Source organism: Peromyscus leucopus, chromosome 3 (assembly GCF_004664715.2).
Source record: "Peromyscus leucopus breed LL Stock chromosome 3, UCI_PerLeu_2.1, whole genome shotgun sequence".
In the NCBI taxonomy this organism is placed as follows: domain Eukaryota; kingdom Metazoa; phylum Chordata; class Mammalia; order Rodentia; family Cricetidae; genus Peromyscus; species Peromyscus leucopus.
The window spans coordinates 27,796,000-27,818,030 of record NC_051065.1 but is presented as its reverse complement, the minus strand read 5'-3'; the positions used below and the strand labels follow the sequence as shown (position 1 = coordinate 27,818,030).

Below are 22,031 nucleotides of genomic sequence, written 5' to 3'. Positions count from 1 at the left end.
TATCTTATCAATAGTAAGTCTTTATAAAGCTTATAGCTTATCAATAGTAAATCCTTCTAAGAATTTTATCTTATCAGCCTTGTTTTTATTATTTTCATTAGTAAGCCTTTCTAAGGCTTGTATTTTATCAGTAATAAGTCTTTCTAAAGCTTATATTTTATCAGTCAAATTATCATATTTGGTAATTATTAAACCTCTTTTTTAAGAATAAAATATCAAGCCGGGCGGTGGTGGCACACGCCTTTAATCCCAGCACTCGGGAGGCAGAGCCAGGCGGATCTCTGTGAGTTCGAGGCCAGCCTGGGCTACCAAGTGAGTCCCAGGAAAGGCGCAAAGCTACACAGAGAAACCCTGTCTCGAAAAAACCAAAAAAAAAAAAAAAAAAAAAAGAATAAAATATCAAACTGATAGTAAGTACAACTGACATTATTTCAATGCCAGCTAAGTCATTTATCCCCTCATTTAATTTTTCCATTTTCAAACCATCCGTAATACCACTATATTGCATCCTAGCGTCCTGCGTTATGGTGTTTCTCATTCTTTGTTGTTGTTTTGGTTGTTTTTTGAGACAGGGTTTCTCCATGTAATTTTGGTGCCTGTGCTGGATCTTGCTCTGTAGATCAGGCTGGCCTCGAACTCATAGAGATCTGCTTGGCTCTGCCTCCTGAATGCTGGGATTAAAGGTGTGAAACACTACTGCCCGGCTGGTGTTTGCCATTCTTAACGTGGGAAAATTTTTCTTTTTAATATTATTTAACTCTCACCTAAAGGGCTTCTCAGGTATTTCAGCAAATCTGCTGATTTCCCACTGTTTGTGGGTAGTGTAGGTGGTGAACTCAAGCCCCTTCCACAAATTTCAAGTGCCAGCCTGCTTTCCAGAGTCCCAGCAAGCAGCAGAGGACTGCCAAGAATGCTCATGCAGAGACCCAGCCTGTAACTGTAGCAAAGCCAGCTGGCGTTACTTCTGTCTGTGTGGTCATGCCACACCTTGGAGTGGCAAATTATTTTATCTTATGCGGAGTGGCTGTGCCTTAATCTACTGCTATTTCAGTCAGCAACTGTGACTCTGCAGTTACTTGCCTGCTTCCCTAGCAGTGGCCCAGATGCTCAGGCTGCAGCCTGGTGGGAATTCTGTTCCCCAGGCTTCCCTAGCAGTGGCCCAGATGCTCAGGCTGCAGCCTGGTGGGAATTCTGTTCCCCAGGCACTGGCCTGCGGTTAAAAGTAGCTTTTTGTTGTTGTTGTTCTATTTATAGAATAAATCTCTTTTGTTCTATTTATAAATAAGACTCAAGATTCAAAGGCTGGGGTGAAAACCTAAGAGTTCAGAAAGGCTGAGTAGCAAGCTAACCCTCTCTCCTTGTGGGCATCTCCAAAAGACCTGTGCTTCCTCTCTGCCAAACCAGAAAAAGCAGCATCACTCCAAATCCCTCCCTACAACTTCCTGTGTCTCTCTCTCTCTTCCAGATGCCCTCTGGCACTCTTATGATTACTTTCTGTCAACTAGTTGCTAACTCAGCATTCTGATCCAAGGTTAATTTTATTTAATCAACACAAATGCAAACGGGGTTCACCAACAACAATGCTACAAACACTGGATATTTAGAAGATCTCCAAGACCTTCCTAATGAATACTGGGCATTGAGTAGTTTAGATGCCTGATAAAAGCAAGACTATAAATGATGGGACAGCTGGAGGTACCTGATTTGTGGAGGCTGGGTTATGCAGGAGGCACTCAGACAAGACATTAAAGCAAGTAGAGATGTAGTCTGTACTGTGCGTAGGCCATGATGGTACATCACATGGAGAAAAATAGTTCATTTTAACTAAGTCTTAACCAAGTTCCCTCCCCTCCCTTGAAACTTCTGGTTTGGTTTCTAGGTTTGCATCTTTACATCTTAAATGTGACAAAGAGCCACTAGAGGAACACTGTTGTTTGAATCCTCAAGGTCTTATAATAATTAACCTGGAGCTTGATATTAGGGTAAATGCTGGAAGATCAGAGAGACAAAGGCACAAGCCACTGCCAAGTCTCACCTCGCCAACTCCATGAATCTTCTGACTGAAATCCTCTCAGTCCTTAGCTAAAAGACTCCAGCAGAAAAAGCCTCTAGTTGAAAGGAACGCTTCTGCTGAAAAGTCTTTGGTTCCTGTCCCCTCACATCTTATATACCTTTCTCTGCCCAGCCATCATTTCCTGGGATTAAAGGCATGTGTGCTTCTCAGTACTAGGATTAAAGGTGTGTGCCACCACTGCCTGGCTCTGTTTTCTCTCCTAGACTGAGTCAATCTCATGTAGTCCAGAGTGGCTTTGAATTCACAGAGATCCAGAAGAGTCTCTGCCTCTTGAGTGATAATATTAAAGGTGTGTGCCACCACTGCTTAGCATCTATGCTAATCTAGTGGCTTGTTCTGTTCTCTGATCTTCAGGCAAATTATTAGGGTACATAATATATCACCACATTTCCCCTTTTTTGTCTAAAATAATAAAAGAAGGTTATAACTAATATCAGAAAAACTATATACAATAAGTATATACAATATATACAATCAAGAATTACACTAACAATGCCCAGTCCATTAACAATTGATAAATTCAGAGAAAATATTCCATTATGTATCCTATTTTGGTGAGTCCAAAGTGTTGTACCTAATTCACTTTCTATCCTAACTTGTATTATCAACCCAAAACTATCTTTCAATGTCTTTCAAACTTTTACATTTTACATCTCTTTAGTGAGTTTCTTTTCTGAATTTGTTAACAAGTAAAACTGTAACTATCTAGTCTTCAACTCCATCAGAGACCTGACAAGGAAATAATATTACCTAAGTAAACAGGAAGTGCAAACAAGCGACTTCCAAAAAAATATGAGAAATGACAGAAACAGCTGGCTGCCTGGACAGTCACCCAAGGTTCCTCTGCAACGTTGGGATATCCATCTTCAGCCTATAGGCCTAGCATACCTGACAGACTTTTCTGTGAAGCAGGATTGTCTAAAGGGCCGTCTACCTTGTCTTAGCAAGGTGCAGCAGACCTTTCTTTTGTGTCCTGCTTGTCCATTTGGACAACTGTGAGCAGTTGAAGCAAGGGTACTTTCTTATCCAGTGGCTAACTTTTACCAGAAAGAAAGTAAACTCCATAAGGAGTTTCTTCAATGTCCATCATCTTCTCTGAAGTACATTGGTGCTGACAAGAGCAGACATGTCTCATTGTCATTAAAAAAAAGAATGTTATTAAAACATTTTAAGTGCCGTATTCTGTAGATCTCTGAAGTGTTTGAAGATGACCTGTCTATCTAAAATATATCTTTGTTTGACCTTAAAAACATACCTAACCTGACTACAAGTTGGATTGAAATAGCTGACTAACTGCTAACCTGCATTTCTTTATTGCCCTAAATAGTTGGTAATTATGGTGATATTTTATTTGTGCTGAAATGTGATTTTATTTGTGTGTTAATAAATAAAGTTGCCTGGAGATCAGAGGTCATAGCCATTAAGCAGAAGTCTGGTAGTGGTAGCACACGCCCTTAATCTGATCACATGGCAGGCAGAATCTCTGTGTGTTTAAGGACACAGCCAGCATGGTGACACACACCTTTAATCCCAGTACCAACCATAAAGACCTGGAGGTCTGTATAGACAGGCAGTGACAGGGAAGTCATGTGGTTGGGTTTAGAGCCAATGAGAAGGCAGAACAGAAAGGCAATAAAAAGATAGGACACAGGAAGAAGGTCTCTCTCTCAGGGGAAGGATGGCAGCAAGTGGTGAGATAAGGTGGTCTTAGCTCTTGGCTACTGCTCTGATCTCTGGGCTTTTAGCTCTGTATTTGGCTCTGTTTTGCATTTAATAAGACCATTTAGAACTTCATCTACAGGTAATAATAACTTTCAAAGACTAGCAATTTGCATTACATTGTTAAATGAACTGTATAGGTACAATACCTTGAACAAGATTAGAAATGTATGTACAGTATGTTCTAACAATAATAATCTCAACTTTGTATCAATACACACGATTTGTACACAATATACAAAAATCCAATCCAATGTAAAATATTTAAAACTAGTAGTTGCTTTTTAAAAGTAGATTCAGTAATCTACCTTTTATCTTATCATATCCATATTTTCCTTTTTTCAGGGTAGATTCAATAATCTACCTCTCTTCTATATCTTTTTTTCTTTTCAGAGTAGATTCAATAATCTACTTTTTTTATCCTATTATTTCTATATAATAAAATGTGGTGATATATTGTGTACCCTAATAAAATTTGTGTGAAGATCAGAGAACAGAACAAGTCACTAGATTAAACACAGATGCCAAGCAGTGGTGGCACACACCTTTAATCCCATCCTTCAGGGGGCAGAGACCCATCTGGATCTCTGTGAGTTCAAAGCCACCCTGGACTACATGAGATTGACTCGGTCTAGGAGAGAAAGCAGGCCAGGCAGTGGTGGCACACACACACCTTTAATCCCAGTACTGGGAAGCACACATGCCTTTAATCCCAGGAAGTGATGACTGAGTGCAGAAAGGTGAATAAGGCGTGAGGGGACAGGAACTGAGGGCTTTTGGCAGAAGCGTCCCTTTCAGCTGGAGGCTTTTTCGGCTGGAGCCTTTTGGATGAGGACTCAGAGGATTTCAGTCAGAGGATTCAGAGCTGGCGAGATGAGACGTGGCAGTGGCTTGTTCCTTTCAGCATTTACCCTAATGTTAGGCTCCATGTTTTTTATTATAAGACCTTTAGAAATTCGAACAGAACAACTTCAAATATCCTTAAGCAGGATAGACAGGTAACTCAATTTGCTTGGTAAAAGTAGCATGCTTTACCAGATAGCGTCCAAAGAGGAAATCTCCAAGCTTGCATTTAAAAACAATCTTATTTAATATTGTTTGATGAATTAGTTTATTTCAAGCTTTGTTTTTTTATGGTTGTCAGTTCAAGCAAATATATATGTGTGCATACCTTGGTCCAAAACAGAAGAACTGCATGTTGGTGGTTCTGTTTAAGTTGTGACACTAATTTTTCAGTTTTTTTTTTAAACTTTCTTTTTTATTTATTCTGTCTTTCATATCATGTCTCCACATCACATTTCCTGAGCTCACCCATCTCCCTTCCCCTCCAAAATAAAACAAAATAAAATTTTAGAGAAGAAAAGGGGAATAAAAAGGAAGAAAGGAAGAATCTCATCATGGAAGCTGCAGTGTGACACGGTGAATCACACAATAAACCCCTTTATCCATACATTTTTACATGCAGGCGTTCATCCCAAAGAACCACTGGTCTGGTTTAAGGCCCCTGGTCTCTGCTGCACCATCAATGCTGGCCCTCGCTGGGACTCTTCCTGGACATCCTGTTGCTGCCCTACATCATGGAGATCCTGCAGCCCTGGGTCCATAGGATCAAGGCTCACCCACCCCAGGGCTCCAGAAGGTCACGGGTGGGCGGGTGTTGGAGTGGGACAACACATGACCCTGGTTCTGGGCCTGGGTAACTGCAGGTTGGTCAGACCTCCATCTCTCCTCTTTCTTCACTGTCTTGGCTGATCATCAGGGTGAACGCTCCAGCATTGCCCTGGCTAGCTTACCCCTCGCAGCAATGGGCAGTGGCAGGACCAGTTCTGCTGTCATGTCCTCAGCGTTGGACACCTTCACCCTCAGGGCCAGCTCTACTGTGTTGCCCTGTCTCGGTGTAGGGGCCACTCTTGTGTGCTGCAGCTGATGAGGGACAGGAACTGTTCTCCCACTCTTGTGACCTCGGGGCCAGCTCTTCCACCTGCCTCAGGCGTTGATGGGTAGGGGGCCTCTCTCCCCTGCCCATGCCCATCCCGAGATGCATATTGGGGACAGCTCTCCCATGCTCCCAACTTTGGGGCTGGCTCACCTACACCTCTGCTAACAGGGTCAGCTCTACTGTGCCGCCCAGGTGAGATGTGGGGTTCACGTTCCCAAGTGCTGAAGCTGGTAAGGGGGGGGTCTGCTCCCTCGCCTGCCACAGGGGGCAGGGGCAAGAGGGAGAGGGCATCTTTCCCTCGCCCTTACCATGGCATGGCAGACACTGGGGTGTGGCTACCGATCCCACTCTCACACACGCAGGCCTATCTCACCCACGCCTCTGCCAATAGGATCAGGTGCTGCCCAGGTAAGGAACAGGGTCCTCCTACCTGAGTGCAGATGATAACAGGGAGAGTCAGCTCTCTCATCTGTCACAGGCGGTGGGGGATGAGGGGTGAGGGGGTTCCCTCTCCCCTGCCCACACCACCGCATGACAGAAGAGTGGGGACAAGTCTCCCACGCTCACAGCTTCGGGGTCGGCCTCCTTTCCCAAGGGTTGTGTATGGTAGAGGGGTCAGTCCCCACCACCACACTGCAGACACCAGCTATGCCCGTCATGCCCTCTGTCTCCAGGGTCAACTCTATGGTGCTGCCCATTTGAGACAGAAGTCCCATCCTGCAGCTGGGGAGGGGTGGTCAGGTCCCCCAGCTGCTGCAGGTGTGGAGGGGTGAGGGGAGTGTAGCCAGAATGTTTCTCTGGTCCTGCCCAGCCCTGTGGTCGCACAGCAGCTTATAAAATAATCACTCAGAAGCTTATATTAATTATAACTGCTTGGCCATTAGCTCAGGCTCATTACTGACTAGCTCATACACTTAAATTAACCCATAATTCTTATCTATGTTTAGCCACGTGGCTTGGTACCTTTTCTCAGTTCTGCCTTGTCATCTTGCTTCCTCTGTCTGTCTGGTGACTCCTGACTCTGCTCTTTTTCTTCCCAGCATTCTCCTCTTCTGCTGGCCCTGCCTATACTTCCTGCCTGGCTACTGGCCAATCAGCATTTTATTAAACCAGTGTTCAAGGGCATTATCCCACAACAGGGGAGGAGGGCATCTTTCCCTCACCCACACTGCCACATGGCAGACTAGAGGGGTATGACCTGCTCTCCCTTTCTCATGCCCTCAGGGCCAGCTTGCTCATGCCCCTGTGAACAGGATCATCTCTATTGTGCTTCCCAGGTGACATGTAGGACCCTCTCTCCTGAATGCCTCAGCTGGTGAGGGGCGGGGCAGACTCTGTACAGTCCCATCTTCTCTGCCTTCATCAGGGTCATGGACCAAGTCCTGGCCCTTGGCAGAAGCCCAGAGCCAGACATCTGGCCCTGCCTTGGTAGCAGGAGAGCATCTGCATCAGCCTATTCCTCACTGCCCAAGCCTCTTCAAATCTGCCCCTCTTTCTCGTATATCCCGCCCTGTACTCACTCACAGTAATGGTGCCTGGTTGCCCGGCACCAGAGGAGGTGGTTGTTCTCTAGAACCCGCCAGGTCTGGGAACGGTGGGCTATTCGTGGGTGAACTTCCAGCTCAAAGTTTCATTGCTAACTAGCGAGTTTCTATATTCCTGAGTACAATCTTTTTTTTAATTAATAAATGTATCCTATTTTTAAACATGAGTCTTAGGAAATTATAAACAAGATAGATCTATTGTTGAGTTTGAGAATTCTTATGAGTTATAATTATCATTTCCAGTAATAAAACAAAAGAAATATTTCTGAGTATTCCTTTTCAAAATGCTGATAGTGATATTATGACCTTTTCAAGAGGCAGTTGTTTCTCTGTTACCAAAGCTCTGTGTGCATTAGTTTGTGTCAAATAAAGACTTATCACCTAGGAGGGAGAGCCTTGTGTGGACTGTAGGCACATCAGTGTGAGCGGAGGGAGAGCCTGGTGTGGACGGTAGGCATGTCAGTGGGAGCGGAGGGAGAGCCTCGGTGTGGACGGTAGGCACTTCAGTGGGTGTGGGGAAGAGCCTGGTGTGGACGGTAGGCACTTCAGTGGGAGCGGAGGGAGAGCCTGGTGTGGACGGTAGGCACTTCAGTGGGAGCGGAGGGAGAGCCTGGTGTGGACGGTAGGCAGGTTAGTGGGAGCGGAAGGAGGGCCTGGTGTGGGAGCCTTTTTTTAAAAAAAAATAGTTGATGTAGTAGGGCCCTGCCTGCTGTGGGTAGTGCTAACCCTGGGTCCATTGACCTGGGTTGTAAGAAAGCAGGCCGAGGAAGCCCTTGTGATCAAACTACTAATCAGTGTTCCTCCATGGTCTCTGCTTCGTCCTGCCTCCACACTCCTGTCTCTGGCTCCTGCCCTTGCTTGTCTTCTTTCAGGACTGTGTTCTGTAAACTGAAATAAACTCCTTCTCCCCTAAATTGTTTTCTCACTGTTTTATCACAGCAACAGAAACCGAACTACTGTGGTACTGTGGAATAAGCTTTTTGTGCACTGTAAATACGTATTACTCTCATTGTTAATAAAAAGCTGATTGGCTGATGACTAGGCAGGATTTTCAGGACAGAGGGAATGCTAGGGAGAAGACGGGTGGAGTCAGAGGAATTGAGAGCCAGATGCAGAAGAAGCAATATGGCAAGTTCATAGATGAGGTGAATGAGCCTCGGGCAGCACATAATTAATAGAAATGGGTTCATTTAAGTTGTAACAGCTGACTGGAGATAAGCTGAAGCTATGGCCAGGCATTTATAATTAATATAAGTCTCTGAATGATTATTTGGGAGCTGGCCGATGGGACAGAAAAACTCTGCCTACACTACAGTCTGTTACTGGAAGGAGAAAATTGAGCAGTGGTTATTTTTACTGAAGGATCCCCAAAATTAATGAAGCATCCAAAAATATATTTTAGGTATCTCTAATCCCATACAATCTTTTCCTTACCCCATCAGAGCATTTTTATGTATTCTGTATATAATTTGAAACAGACATTAAGCCCTCAAAAGTCTCTGAGTTCCTTGAGTGCCTCATATTCCAGTAAAGGTTTGGTTCCCACAGGAGGCAAACTCAGATGAAATTTGGTTTGCAGGACTTTTAAGGAGTGACTTTGGGTGTCAACTGACCTCCGGGGGGAGCTTCATGGAGTTGTTAAGTGAAGATAAGTGTTGGTCATTGCACACTATTGCATACAGTGTCATGCCAATACATGGCACCCTCTATATGCTCTCAAAATGTGGTGGTGGTTGCTAAGTGTTGTGGCAGATACCTGTAATCTTAGCACTAAGGAGGCTGAGGCAGGAGGATAATGAGTTCAAGGCCAGCCTGGACTGTATAGTTAGATCCTGTCTCAGGGGGAAAAAACGACACCTCACACCTAATATATATCTACTACTGTGTCTGGGATACTCATCAGTAAGTGTAGCTGGAGGGCTTCTCTCCAGGTTCCCCAAGCCCCGCAGTCCCACAATCCACTTATAAAATAATCACTCAGACGCTTATATCACTTATAAACTGTATGGCCGTGGCAGGCTTCTTGCTAATTGTTCTTATAGCTTAAATTAATCCATTTCCATACATCTATACCTTGCCACGTGGCTGGTGGCTTACCGGCGTCTTCACATACTGCTGGTCATGGCGGCAGCTGATAGTGTCTCTCTGCCTCAGCCTTCCACTTCCCAGAATTCTCCTCTCTCCTTGTCCTACCTACTTCCTGCCTGGCCACTGGCCAATCAGTGTTTCATTTATTGACCAATCAGAGCAATTTGACATACAGACCATCCCACAGCAAGTAAGTGTCTGGTTAGTCTCTTCAAGAGATTACACAGTTAGTTTCTGGTGAATAGAAACCTTGCTTCCACCCCTACCCAGCACAGCACTTTGTGCACACACTCCCGGGGTGACATTCACATGGACATGAAGGTGCTTGCTGCTGCCACCTGCTTCCACCGCTTATACTCAATCCTTCTTTTTCTTCTTAGGCTCTTTAAAAGCCAAAAATGTAGGATCCCATTCAGCTCAGGCAGGTGCTAGCCACCCACAGGCCAGCCTGGGTCCTCAAGGCCTGGCTGCCGGGAAGACAGCCATGGCGCACATGGGTGCATCCCATTATGATGAGCAACTGTGTGGTAGAGAAATGGGAAGGAGAAGAGGAATGGCTCATGCGCTGTGAGATGAGGAAGAATGGAAGATGCGAGGGTGGTGAGGAGTGGGCTGATGTAGGTGGCCTGCTTGCCACCTGGGGCCATGGTGATGTCTAGGCCTGAGCTGCTGCTGAGGGCCATGTCTGGGTCCATAGCCCTACAACACCCAGGGTCTAAGTTGATGTTTGTGGCTCCTGTTGCAACCAATGACCATGTGGTTGCCTGGGGTCTGGTTAGATACTCGAGACCATGTTGGTGTCTTAAGGTCGTGCTGCAGCTGAGGGCCATGTCTGGGTATGTGTTGATGTCTGTGGTTCCTGTTGCCATGGTAAATCCAAAGGCTATGTGGATTTGCAGTGTCTGGGCCTGCACCTAGGGCTATGTTGGTATCCGAGGGCCACACTGCTGCTGGGGCCATGCTATTCTGAGTGGCCTGTGCTGCCACCTGGGGCCATAGTGACATCCATACCTGGCTGCTGCTCAGGACCGTGTCTGGGTCTGTGTTGAAGCCCGTAGCCCAAGTTGCCACCACAGGTCACACAGAGCCCCGGTTCTGGGCCACAACCTGTGACCTTGCTGGTGTCGGAGGACCATGCTGTTGCTAGGGCCATGCTGATTCGAGTAGCCTCTGCTGCCACCTGGAGCCATGATGTCACCCAAGCCTGAGCTGCTGCCAAGGGCCATGTCTGGATCCATGGTCCTGCTGCAGCTAGGATCTGTGTTGATGTCTGTGACCTGTGTTACCTCAGGGGGTCAGATGAAATCAGAAGGCTATGCTGCGCAGGCCCCACCCTTTGATGGCCCTGGGAAAGCTAGCCTGCCACTGACTGGATGATGCAGCAAGAGAGCTGGCCCCAACCCTCACAGGAGAGCTGACAGCTCTCCCCTTGTACCGGGGTGAGAGGGTCCCATCCCCTCACCGCAGGCTTAGGAGAATTAACTCCACCGCTCACCTGAGGGGGGTGGCCCCAGTGGTCCAGACTGACCAGCTCAGCTGCCACCCAGGCCCACAGCCCAGCCTTGGGCTGCCCCCCCCTAATATCTACTCCATGTAGGATCTGCTGGAGCTCGTAAAGGGACTGGTCCTGTGGAACGATACCTGCAGGATCTCCACAACTCAGGGCGGCCACGGGATGTCCCAGAGGAGTTTCAGTGAGGATCCAGTAGTGATGGTGTACCAGAAACCTGAGGCCTTGAACCAGATCAGTGACACTCATTTGCAAGTAAAGCTGATTAGACAAAAGGGTATACTGGGTGACACACTGAGACTCCCAGTGCCTCCAGGATGGGTGAAGAGGTGCTGGAGTGAAGAGGCTTTTGTTTGTTTTGTTTTGGTTTGATTTTTTTTAAATTCTTTTGGGAGGGACGCTGCAGGGGTAAGGGGCAGATATGGGGGCACTGGGAGGTGAGTGGAATTGGGGTGCATGATGTGAAGTTCCCAAAGAATCAATAAAGAAATTATGTTAAACAAACAAAAACCCAGGAGGCTGGGGAGGGCGGTGGGAGAAAGCTAATCATGTAATTTCTCTTTTCCCCCAAGTCCAAATAAACTCTAAACTTTGTCCACTTTTCCTTCCACACGAAGGGATGGCCGTTGGGAAGGCTGTCCATTAGAATTGGCTTTCATGCGGTTCCTGAGTAGAGCTGCAGGATAGTTTCATCTGTTTTTCTTTTGCACCCATGAAGTCAGCCCATCCATGGGCTAAGTTCAGGTTTCCTGCCTTTCCAGCTGGTCTTAGGGATGCCCCTCCGGTTGTGGATATGACCACATCTGTACAGCAGAAAGCAGTGATGGGAAGCTCTGAGCCACTTGCTCATGTCACTTACTGAGTCCTCTGACCGCATTTTTGTCCAATCCTGCCCAGCTTACAGTGGGTTGTTGCTTTATCTGCCTAGTTTTACGACTCGAGAGATCTTATAAAACCCCAGCTTGTGATTGGCAAATGTGACTACATGAACATTGGGTGTCCCACTGGTCGAGTATTTCATTTCACGTACATGATGCTATCACCGTAACCGGCCCCTAGACCTTAGCGCAGCTGACTCCATGGAGGAAGTACCATTCGGCCTGTAAACCTCAGCAGGTAGACAGGACTACCAGATGAAAAGACCTAGTCCATCAAAGTCACAGTTCTGGGAACGTCTTTAAATGTACTAACTTTGCTTTTTTGCCTCTGTAGTTCTGCTTTCGGCTACCTGTTCTTGTTAACTGAAGTAGGTCAACCCAGGATATGGTTTTGAGTACAAAGCTCACCCTGAGAAAGTCTTAGGGCTACACTAAGATCCCAAACACCTAGTGTAGTTGCTGGCCAGCTAAAGAAGATAAAGAAAACTGTATCTGAGCAGTTTTTTTCTCCACATTTCTGGAGGTCCCACTGAGATCTCCAGAGACCAGTCTCAAGACACTTGGGGGTCTCAGAGCCCCTTGGAGAGGGAAAGAGTGCGGTGGTCAAGGGACTCCTAGAGGGTGGACAACCTGGGATGTTCTAGGTCCCCAGGACTCCCTTTGATCAATCACTGCCTAATGCTTCAAAGGAGTCTGACACCTCCACCCCAAAAGGAAACACATTAGAGAGTTGCCTGGTCTCTGGAGGTAAGTCTGGTTAAAGCACCTTCTGTTTGGACACAGAGGAGAGGTCAGATGTGGCCTCTGATCCGTTGTTCAGGGTCTGTGTGAGACATCACTGGGTCCCCCTCTCTGTTTCGGGTGTGTTAAATATGTGGTAGTCACCCCTAGTTGTCTTTACCGTGTGTCTTTCTGGTGCCTGTTTCTCTGTGTGTCTATGTGTCTCCGTCAGTTCTGTTTCCCTGCACTGACCAGTGCCTTTCTCGGTATGAGACACCCTACCTCCCCTGTCTTAAGACCTGTGTCTCTTTCTGGGGACCTGACTCCTTTTGGCTCTGTCAGAGAAACAAACAAACAAACAAACTAAAAACCTCTGCCTGCCCGACTCTGGAGGGCTCACTTGTTTTGTGGCTTAACTCCTGCTTATGGTCCTGGTAAGTCCCAGTCTGTGTGTGGAGGTGAGGAGGGTCTCAGCCTTTCATCCAGGGTCCCTGCCATCTATTCAGAATACACACAGGGAGGGAGAAATAGCCCCCTGAAGTGTGCGTTTCCTCAGCTCCCTTGCATGCTCTAAGATGTCCCAGGGAAGGGGAAAAGGAAGTTACACTCCTTCCTTTTTCATGATTTATGCCACCTTTTCAATCACTGATCTGTACAATTCAAAACCTCAAAACCTACTATCCTCTGGGGGGGGGGAAACAGAGAAAAACTGCCCCCAGGCCAAGCAAGGGGATTCCTGCTTGACAATGCATCCTGCATAGAACGGATTTTCCCTTCTGCCCAACACTGACCAAGGAGACTTTAAACTTTTTAGAAGAATTAAAGACAGCTGCTAAAAAGATTTCCTTTGTCACCCAGGTATAAAGTTATAAAAGTTAGAAACATGTAAAGGTCTAAACAGGTCCCAGTTGCTGGAGGTAGCTCAACAGGTGTTTAGCAACAACTCGATTGGGACAAGACCCTTTGCATACACTGAAAGCCACTGTCACCTTCTCTGGTGAGGAGACGTGGTTAGACTTACAGATACACAGCAAAAGTTTTGTGTCTTGCCCTCTGTCAGAAGCTGTCTCCTAGCTGAAAGTCCTGCTTCCAATCAAAAGGTACAGTTGGACTATACCTCATATTGACAACAGATTCTTGGGGTTACTGGCAAAAACCAACCCCCCAGGACTGACCCAACATCAAGTTCCCATAACTACCCACCCCTGACCAAACTAAACAATACCCAATGACCCTGGAAACAAAAAGGAAAATTACAGACCAGATTGCCATACTTAGAGAGACAGGCATCCTGGTGCCCTGCCAGTCACCCTGGAATACATCTCTCTGGGACCTCTGGTTCTCATGAGTCTGGTTTCTCCAGGGAAACAGGTATACACACACTGTCTTGGACCTGAAAAGTGCATTCTTCCCATTGGTAGAGGTGAGTCACTCACATTTTCTTTTAAATGGACAGACCCAGAGGAAGGTTATAAGAGGCAACTTACATGGACCAGGTTGCCCTAAGGATTTAAAAATTCCCCAACCCAGTTTGATAAGACACTACCTGCTGACCTCCTGCTCTTCTGTCAGAGGTTTCCAGGGACCATACTCTTAAAATATGTAAATGACCTCCTCCTAGTCTCTACCCAAAATAAATGACAAAAGGGCCACTGAGGGACTGCCTCAAGAGTTACAGACCTTGGGCTACAGGCTGTGGGCTAAGAAAGCCCAACTTTGTACATCAGAGGCTACCTGTCTTGACTAGCAGCTGAGGGGAGGCAAAAGGAGCCTGTCTCAGAACAGGATTGCTGCCATGCTTCAGATCCCAGCTCCAAAGACTAAGAGACAGGTTTGAGATTCTAGGTGCAGTTAGGTATTGCTGCCTCGGGACAGCCGAGTTTTTGGAAATATCAAAGTCTCTACACACCAGCACAAGGCGGTAGCACAGGGTGGTGGAGGGGATCGACGCCAAGTCCCTAATCTGGACTGAAACTAAACAAAAGGCATTCGAGGCTTTAAAAGCAACTCTGACTTCCGCTCCAGCCCTACCACTTCTAGATGTGTCAAAACCTTCTCATCTGTTTGTCCATGATGAAAGGATTTTAATCCAAACTTTGGGGCCAGGGAAGCACCCTGTGACTACCTGTCCAAACGAATGGACCCTGTAGCTACAGGATGACTCACTCGTCTAAGAGCTGTGGCAGCTACTGGTAGTTTGAGGAAATCAGCAAACAAGTTAATTCTGGGCCAAGATCTACTGACAGCACCCCATGCTGTTGTTCCTCCGAGGAACACCATCAGGCTGTCTGTCTAATGCCTATCTGACCCAGTACCAGGCCCTATTCCTGGACCACCATCAGTTGAGTCCAGTTTGTGAAACCCACCATCATCAATCCTGGTACCCTCTAGACTGGTGATGACTTGTAGGTACTCATCCATGAGTGTTATGAGATGAAAGATGAAACCAGGTATGTGGGAGTTGCAGTAGTCTTTTTAACCAAAATGATTTGAGCCCAAGCCAAGTACCTCAGCCCAGAAAGCAGAACCGATCAATCTAACCCAGGCCTCCATGGGGTAAAGGAATGTCCACCACCGTATACATGGACAGTTGCTATGCTTTTACTACCATATGTGTCTATGGTAGGAACTATAGAGAAAGAGGGCTTCTCATCACTGGGGAAAGAACATTAAAAACAAAGAGAAAATCTTGGCCCTCCTGGAGGCTATTTGGCTTCCTCTGCAAATTGCTATCCTCCACTGCTCCACTTGAGGACAACAAAAAGATGACTCCTCTGAGGCAAGAGGTAACTGGGCCACTGATCTGGATGTCCAACAACTGGCTCTAAGGCCACTGGGGCCCATTGAGACTCTAATGACGTACCCTGACCACTGACATCCCTCCAACCAATGCCTGAGACTCCATGAAACAACCAAGAGGTTACTAAAAGAAAAAACAAAACAAAACAGCTCAAACCCACAGGTTGGTGGAGGCCATCAGAGAGAAAGATCATTCCCCCAGAAACAACTGGAAGAAGGTCTCTGGTAACTGACCTTTACCAGGATACTCAACTGGGGTCCACAAAACATTCTGAGCTGCTCAGACCAAGGTATATTATACCTAGAGTGGACAGCCTGGTGAAAGATGTCTTAGCCAGATGTCAGGTTTGTGCTCAAGTAAATCCAAAACAGATATCCCTTACCCAGGAAGGAGTCTGAATGAGAGGCCAACACCCTGGCGAACTCTGGGAAAACTGACTTCACCAAGATCCTGCCCTCTAGGGGAGTATAAAAGTAGTTGCCAGTTTTTATAGATATCTTTTCTGGGTAGGTAAAGTGTTTCCCACCTGGACTGAAAATGCTCAGACGGCATCTTAAAAGCTCCTCCAGGAACTAGTCTCCTGATTTGGCCTCCCCCTAGCAATGGTGCCCTGACAATGGCCCGTCTTTTACAGCCATAGCTCTCAATAGTGAAAGCTTTAGAAATAGAGTGGAAACTTTGTTGTACATATAGACCTCAGAATTTTGGGCAGGTAAAGCAAAACAACAAAAACTAACAAAACTCTCCTTAGAGTCTAGTGAATAGTAGATTGGCCTTCTTTCTTGGTTTTGCTTCAGGCCAGCTGCACCCCACATAGGGAGGGATTCAACCCCACGCAAGATTGTTTGGAAGACCTGCCCCCATTGCCTTCCAGGCTCAGAGACCAGCAGTTGGCAGAAATCATTTCTTTCTAAAGATATTACAGGCCCTCCAGTCCTCCGTAAAGGCTATTCACTGGACCATGTGAGAGCCCCAGCCGACTTCTGAGTCCACCAGTTTCCCTTTGTTTGATTTTGGTGATGCTGTCTAGGTTAAACATGTAGCCAAAGGGGTACTGGAACCAGCTTAGAAAGCCCCCTACAAGGTGATTCTTTCCACTATTGTGTCTGTGAAAGTAGCTGGCATCACACCATGGATCTACCTCAACCAGGTCAAGAAAATGGAAGCCATAGATGAGGATGCCAAATGGACTGTCCAAACCCAGTGAGGTTCCATTGGGCCCCATGCCCTTCCACTGCCTGCCCCATTACCTCCTCCTGATTCTTATGTTCAGTATTAATACAGGATTATGGTCCAACCCCCACTACCTCAGGCCTGGACCTGGGAACTGAAGAAGACAGATACAGGGGGGTGACAGTTGGTGACTACAGACCAGCGACCCACATTCATCTTGACCTTTGCTCACTGGTGCCCACTTTAAATGGCTGGTTGTATTGGGAAAAGGGACAATTTGGGAGTTTGTATGACAAATTGCTAAACAGTCTTATAAATAAAAAACCCGGAGCCAGATATTGGGGTGAGAAGCTGAGAGATCAGAGGAATAGGACAACACAGACAACCTCACCTCAGAAGAAGGAAGAGGAGAAGGAGGAGCAGGAGGAGGAGGAGGAGCTGCGCCCATCCTCATCCTACTTCTGGCTGGAGGTTAAACAACAAGCAACCCCAACCCAAACAAAAAACAAAACTATAAATAGAGCTGCCTGTAGCATGAATTGTTAGAAGGTCTTATTAATAAAATCAAATCTAGAGCACGGTATTGGGGTGAATGCTGGAAGATCAGAGAAGCAGAACAAGCCATAGCTTCCTCACCTCACCAATTCCTCAGCTGATCCTGTTTCCTCAGACTGGAAGCCTCTGAGTCCTCATCCAGAATGAATCTCAGCTGAACTGCTGCTCAAAAGCCTAAAAGCTTAACCAGCCTAGTTCCTCATCCTTATGCCATAAATACCTTTCTGCTTCCTGGGATTAAAGGCTCTTGTTACCACGCCTGGCTGTTTCCAGTATGGCTTTGAACTCACAGAGATCCAGATGGATCTCTGCCTCTGTAATGCTAGGATTAAAGGTGTGTGTGCCACCATTTTCTGGCCTCTATATCTAGTGGCTGTTCTGTTCTCTGACCCCAGATAAGTTTATTAGGGTGCACAATATTTTGGGGAACACAATATCACCACACAGAGGCCTTTTCTATTTGATGGCTTCACTCAGAGATGGCAGCCTTTCTTATTGGTCTGATTCAATGTTCCCAATTGGATTTTACTGCACGGGGCACTGTTGTGGAGTATTACTTTAACTATGCAAAGGTGTGTTACATTTGTTTTTGCTGCATTTGTTTAATGATGTAAAGATGTGCTGCTTTGCCTGCCTAAGGCACCTGATTGGTCTAATAAAAAGCTGAATGGCCAATAGCTAGGCAGTAGAGGGATAGGTGGGGCTGGTGGGCAGAGAGAATAAGTAGGAGGAGGAATAGAGGCTTGAGAGAGGAGAGAGAATGAGAGAGAAAGAGAGGAAGACTCCTGGGGCCAGCCAGCCAGGCAGCCATCAAGTAGCCAGACGTAGAAGAAGCAGGAAAAGTAGGACATATAGAATGAAAAAAGGTAAAAAGCCCTGGCAAAATGTAGATGAACAGAAACAGGTTAAGTTATAAGAGCTAGTGAGACAAGCCTAAGATAAGGCTGAGCATTCATAACTAATAATAAGTCTCTGTGTCTTTATTTGGGAGCTGGTTGGCAGCCCCAAAGAAAGCCTGTATAGGGCACTGTACTTCCTTTTGCGTGTTTGGAAGGTTTGTTGTGCAGTAATTGTTACTTGGGATGGGATGTTCTGGAATGACTCTAACCACAGTAACTACAGTGTTACTGACTTGGTAGGCCCTGAACCTCTCACTCTCTGTAAAACATGTTTATTATCACTGTTTATAATGGGCAACCTGATTCTGGGCCAGACAAGGATGATATAATCAAGGTAATGGATTAATGCAGTATTTTTCAGGGCATTTAGATGGGTCAGAGCTCTTCAAAATATAAATATAATGAAGTAAAGAAGAATAAGAAACACTGGGGTAAATGAAATTTTTTTTCCTGTAATCTCTTCCCAGTGAATGAAAGAAAACAGTTGCGGATTTTTCTTTTGATGGGGATGAAAAGTCTTCATTTCCCCGATACAGGGCTGTGCACAGTACAATAGATATCGTGTTTCCCTGTGAAAGGAATCACACACATCTGACACTGACTACAGTTACAATAAGGCTACCACTTAAAGCAGTTTGTGCTGGCATACTGTGCTTTATTTTGTCGTGTTTGAGACAAGGTCTCAGTGTAGCCCTGGCTGGTCTGAAACCGGCTATGTAGATCACGCTGACCGGCCCGCTGCTGACCACCCCGCCGCTGACCACCCCGCCGCTGACCTTCAAATTGCAATAGTGCTCCTGCTTCTGCTGCCCAAAGAGCTAGGATTCAGGTGGTCAACACCACATCCAGATCTCCTGTCATTTTCAATGATGCACCTGAATAGAACGAACATTGTTTTCCTTGTATGTTTTGAAGATACACAACATTGACTTTAGTTTCCTCCTCCTCCACCACTGTTGCCTCAGCCTAAGATACTACTTTTGATTTATTATCTTGGCTATAGGGTAGAGACGTTTAAAGAATGCTATTTACCTTTTTCTTCTGTAAGAGTTCTTACCCTACACACATTATGGGTGGTTGCATTTCTCTCCTAATAATAAATTCACAGACAAATCAAACAGCATAAAACTCACTGTGAGCTAACTTTACTCTGTTTAACTGCTCCTATATGTTTCGACTCTTCAGCTGCCTTAAATGCCAGGCATCATTGGTCATGCAGACCATGCCCAGCAAGTGTTGACATTCTTGTCTTCCCAGAGCACAGTTACTGAAGTTGAGGGAGCTATGCGCCTGTTGGGATGGTCTTAGCATGTACACCTGAACTGTACCTACCACAGGGCCTGCCCCCAGTGACATGGACTCTTCCAGGCGATGGTTACTGCACTGCAAACTGAACAAGACCTCCAGACTTGCTTATCACTGGACCTACTGTCCTTTGGTTCCTCAGGCTGGTTTCTTTCTTTTTTCCCTTGGAGCAATTGACTTTAATGGTAAATTTCAAATGAGGAACTTTTTGGTGAGCTATTTCATTAGTTTCACTCGGTATAAGTCACCATTTCTTACATACATCTAAAATCCATTCCATCAGTAAATTAACCCCAGATCCTGGACTCTTGATTTCAATAGTCTATTTAAATCAGTAGCTCCCTTTTTATAATCACAAAGATCCCTTGATGAGGCACCCTCAATATTCAGCACCACATTCATCAAAATAGAACACATACTGGCCCATAAAAGGAAAGTTAAAAAAATTTAATAGACCTTTCTGCGCTACTCCGGGATGGGTCCATACAGCGTTGTTCTTGATTCCTGTCGTAACTTAAAGGGAAACTTACACAATGTCCAGAGCCCTTAATGTCCTGCAGATGAAGGAGGAGGATGTCCTCAAATTCCTTGCTGCAGGAACCCACTTAGGTGGCACCAACCTTGACTTTCAGATGGAGCAGTACATCTACAAAAGGAAAAGTGATGGTATCTTGTAGCTAGAGTTTTCCTGCCTGGCCCACAGTCAGGACAAATCTTTGTCACCGCCAGTCTCACAGCCGCTCAGACCCAACCAAATAAACAGACTTCTATTGGTTACAAACTGTAAGGCCATGGCAGGCTTCTTGCTAACTGTTCCCATAGCTTAAATTAATCCATTTCCACAAATCTATACCTTGCCACCTGGCTCATGGCTTACTGGCATTTTCACATTCTGCTTGTCTTGGCTGGTGGCTGGCAGTGACTCCTTCTGCCTTCCTGTTCTTTTATTTCTCCTCTCTGTTAGTCCTGCCTGTACTTCCTGCCTAGCCACGGCCAATCAGGTTTTATTTATTGACCAATCAGAGCAACTTGACATACAGACCATCCCCCAGCACAGCCAAGTGCAGACCATCTCAGACACCTGCACTCAGGCCTGTGGTCCTAATCATCCTCTGTGCGGACCTGCTGGGTAAAGCCACTAGGAACCCGAGAACGGGCTCCCACAGGACATACAGAACATCCCACAGCAGTATCTACATCATAAACCTGAAGAGGACCTGGGAGACGCTGTTGCTTGCAGCCCGTGCTATTGTTGCCATTGAGAACCCTGCTGATGTCAGCATCATCTCCTCCAGGAACACCAGGCAGCAAGCTGTGCTGAAGTTTGCTACCACCACTGGAGCCACTCCGATTGCTGGCCGCTTCACCCCTGGGACCTTCACTAACCAGATCCAAGTAGCCTTCAGAGAGCCGCGGCTTCTAGTGGTGACTGATCCCAGAGCTGCCCACCAGCCCCTCGCAGAGGCGTCTTACGTCAACCTGCCCACCATTGCGCTGTGTAACACAGACTCTCCTCTGCGCTATGTGGACATTGCCATCCCATGCAACAATAAGGGAGCTCACTCAGTGGTTCTGATGTGGTGGATGCTGGCCCGGGAAGTACTCCGCACTCGTGGCACTAACTCCTGTGAGCACCCATGGGAAGTTATGCCTGATCTTTACTTCTACAGGGACCCACAGGAGACTGAGAAGGAGGAACAGGCCGCTGCTGAGAAGGCTGTGACCAAGGAGGAATTCCAGGGCGAATGGACTGCACCAGCTCCTGAGTTCACTGCTGCTCAGCCAGAGGTGGCAGACTGGTCCGAGGGTGTACAGGTGCCCTCTGTACCCATCCAGCAGTTCCCTACTGAAGCCTGGAGTGCCCAGCCAGCCACTGAGGACTGGTCTGCAGTTCCCACAGCGCAGGCCACCGAGTGGGTTGGAGCCACCACTGAGTGGTCCTGAGCTCCTCCGCAGACCCCTGAGCAAAGGGAAAAAAGGTGGAAGGAAAATAAAAGTTCCTACAAGCTGAAAAAAAAAATTAATAGAAAGCATGCAAGAATCTATCCTCAGATAAAAATGGAAACCTAGCTATTCATAAATACAGACTAGAAAAATTAAAGATAATATGCAGCAGCACTTGTTAAAGTTTGTGGGATTCAGCTAAAACAAGGTTAAAGGAATCTGTTTCATTACATATTACATATTACATATTAGAAAAGAAGAAGAACCTGCCCATGGTGGCTCATGCCTGTAATCACTCAAGAGGCCGAAGGCAGGAGGATGACAGTTTGAGGCTAGCCTGGGCTGCGTGGAAATCAGTCTCTCTCTCTTTCTGTCTCTCTCAAAAAACAAACAAAAAAGCTATTTAGTCCAAGCTAGCTTGGAATTCTCTCACAATTCCCTGCTGGGATTGAAATTACAGGTGTGTAAGGATCACATTTCACTGTTCTCATTCCTAAGTGGGGTAGTCTTTTTGTTTTGAGACAGAATTTCATGAGCCCAGGCTGGCCTCAAGTTCACTATGCAGTTCAGAATGACCTTGAACTTCTGGTCCTCCTGCCTGTACCTCCCAAGTCTGGGTGTTACTTGTGAGTACCATCATGCTTTGTTTCTTTAAGTTCAGTTCTTTAAGAACACCAGACGAGCACTCTGTCAACGGGCTTTCCTATTTTTGAATTTTAAGTTCTTTGTTCAGTTTCAGTTTCCAGGCCTTTTTCAGATAATGTGTTTTGGAGATGTTTCCTCCCAGTTTGTGGCTTATCTTTTTACTCTCTTGACAATGTCTATCACAGAAGTCTCTTTTCTTTCTTTTTATTAAATATATATATATTGGTTTTTCGAGACA

General features: G+C 46.2%; 1 protein-coding gene across 1 annotated transcript; it reads left to right on the top strand.

The window, feature by feature from the left end:
* The first annotated feature begins 19,737 nt into the window (after positions 1–19,737).
* LOC114688325 (40S ribosomal protein SA-like) lies at positions 19,738–21,159 on the top strand. The gene is made up of 2 exons (XM_028862926.2): positions 19,738–19,877; positions 20,395–21,159. Exons 1-2 carry the CDS (start codon positions 19,738–19,740, stop codon positions 21,146–21,148), a joined length of 894 nt encoding a protein of 297 aa, XP_028718759.1. The 3' UTR covers positions 21,149–21,159.
* Positions 21,160–22,031: the final 872 nt, after the last annotated feature.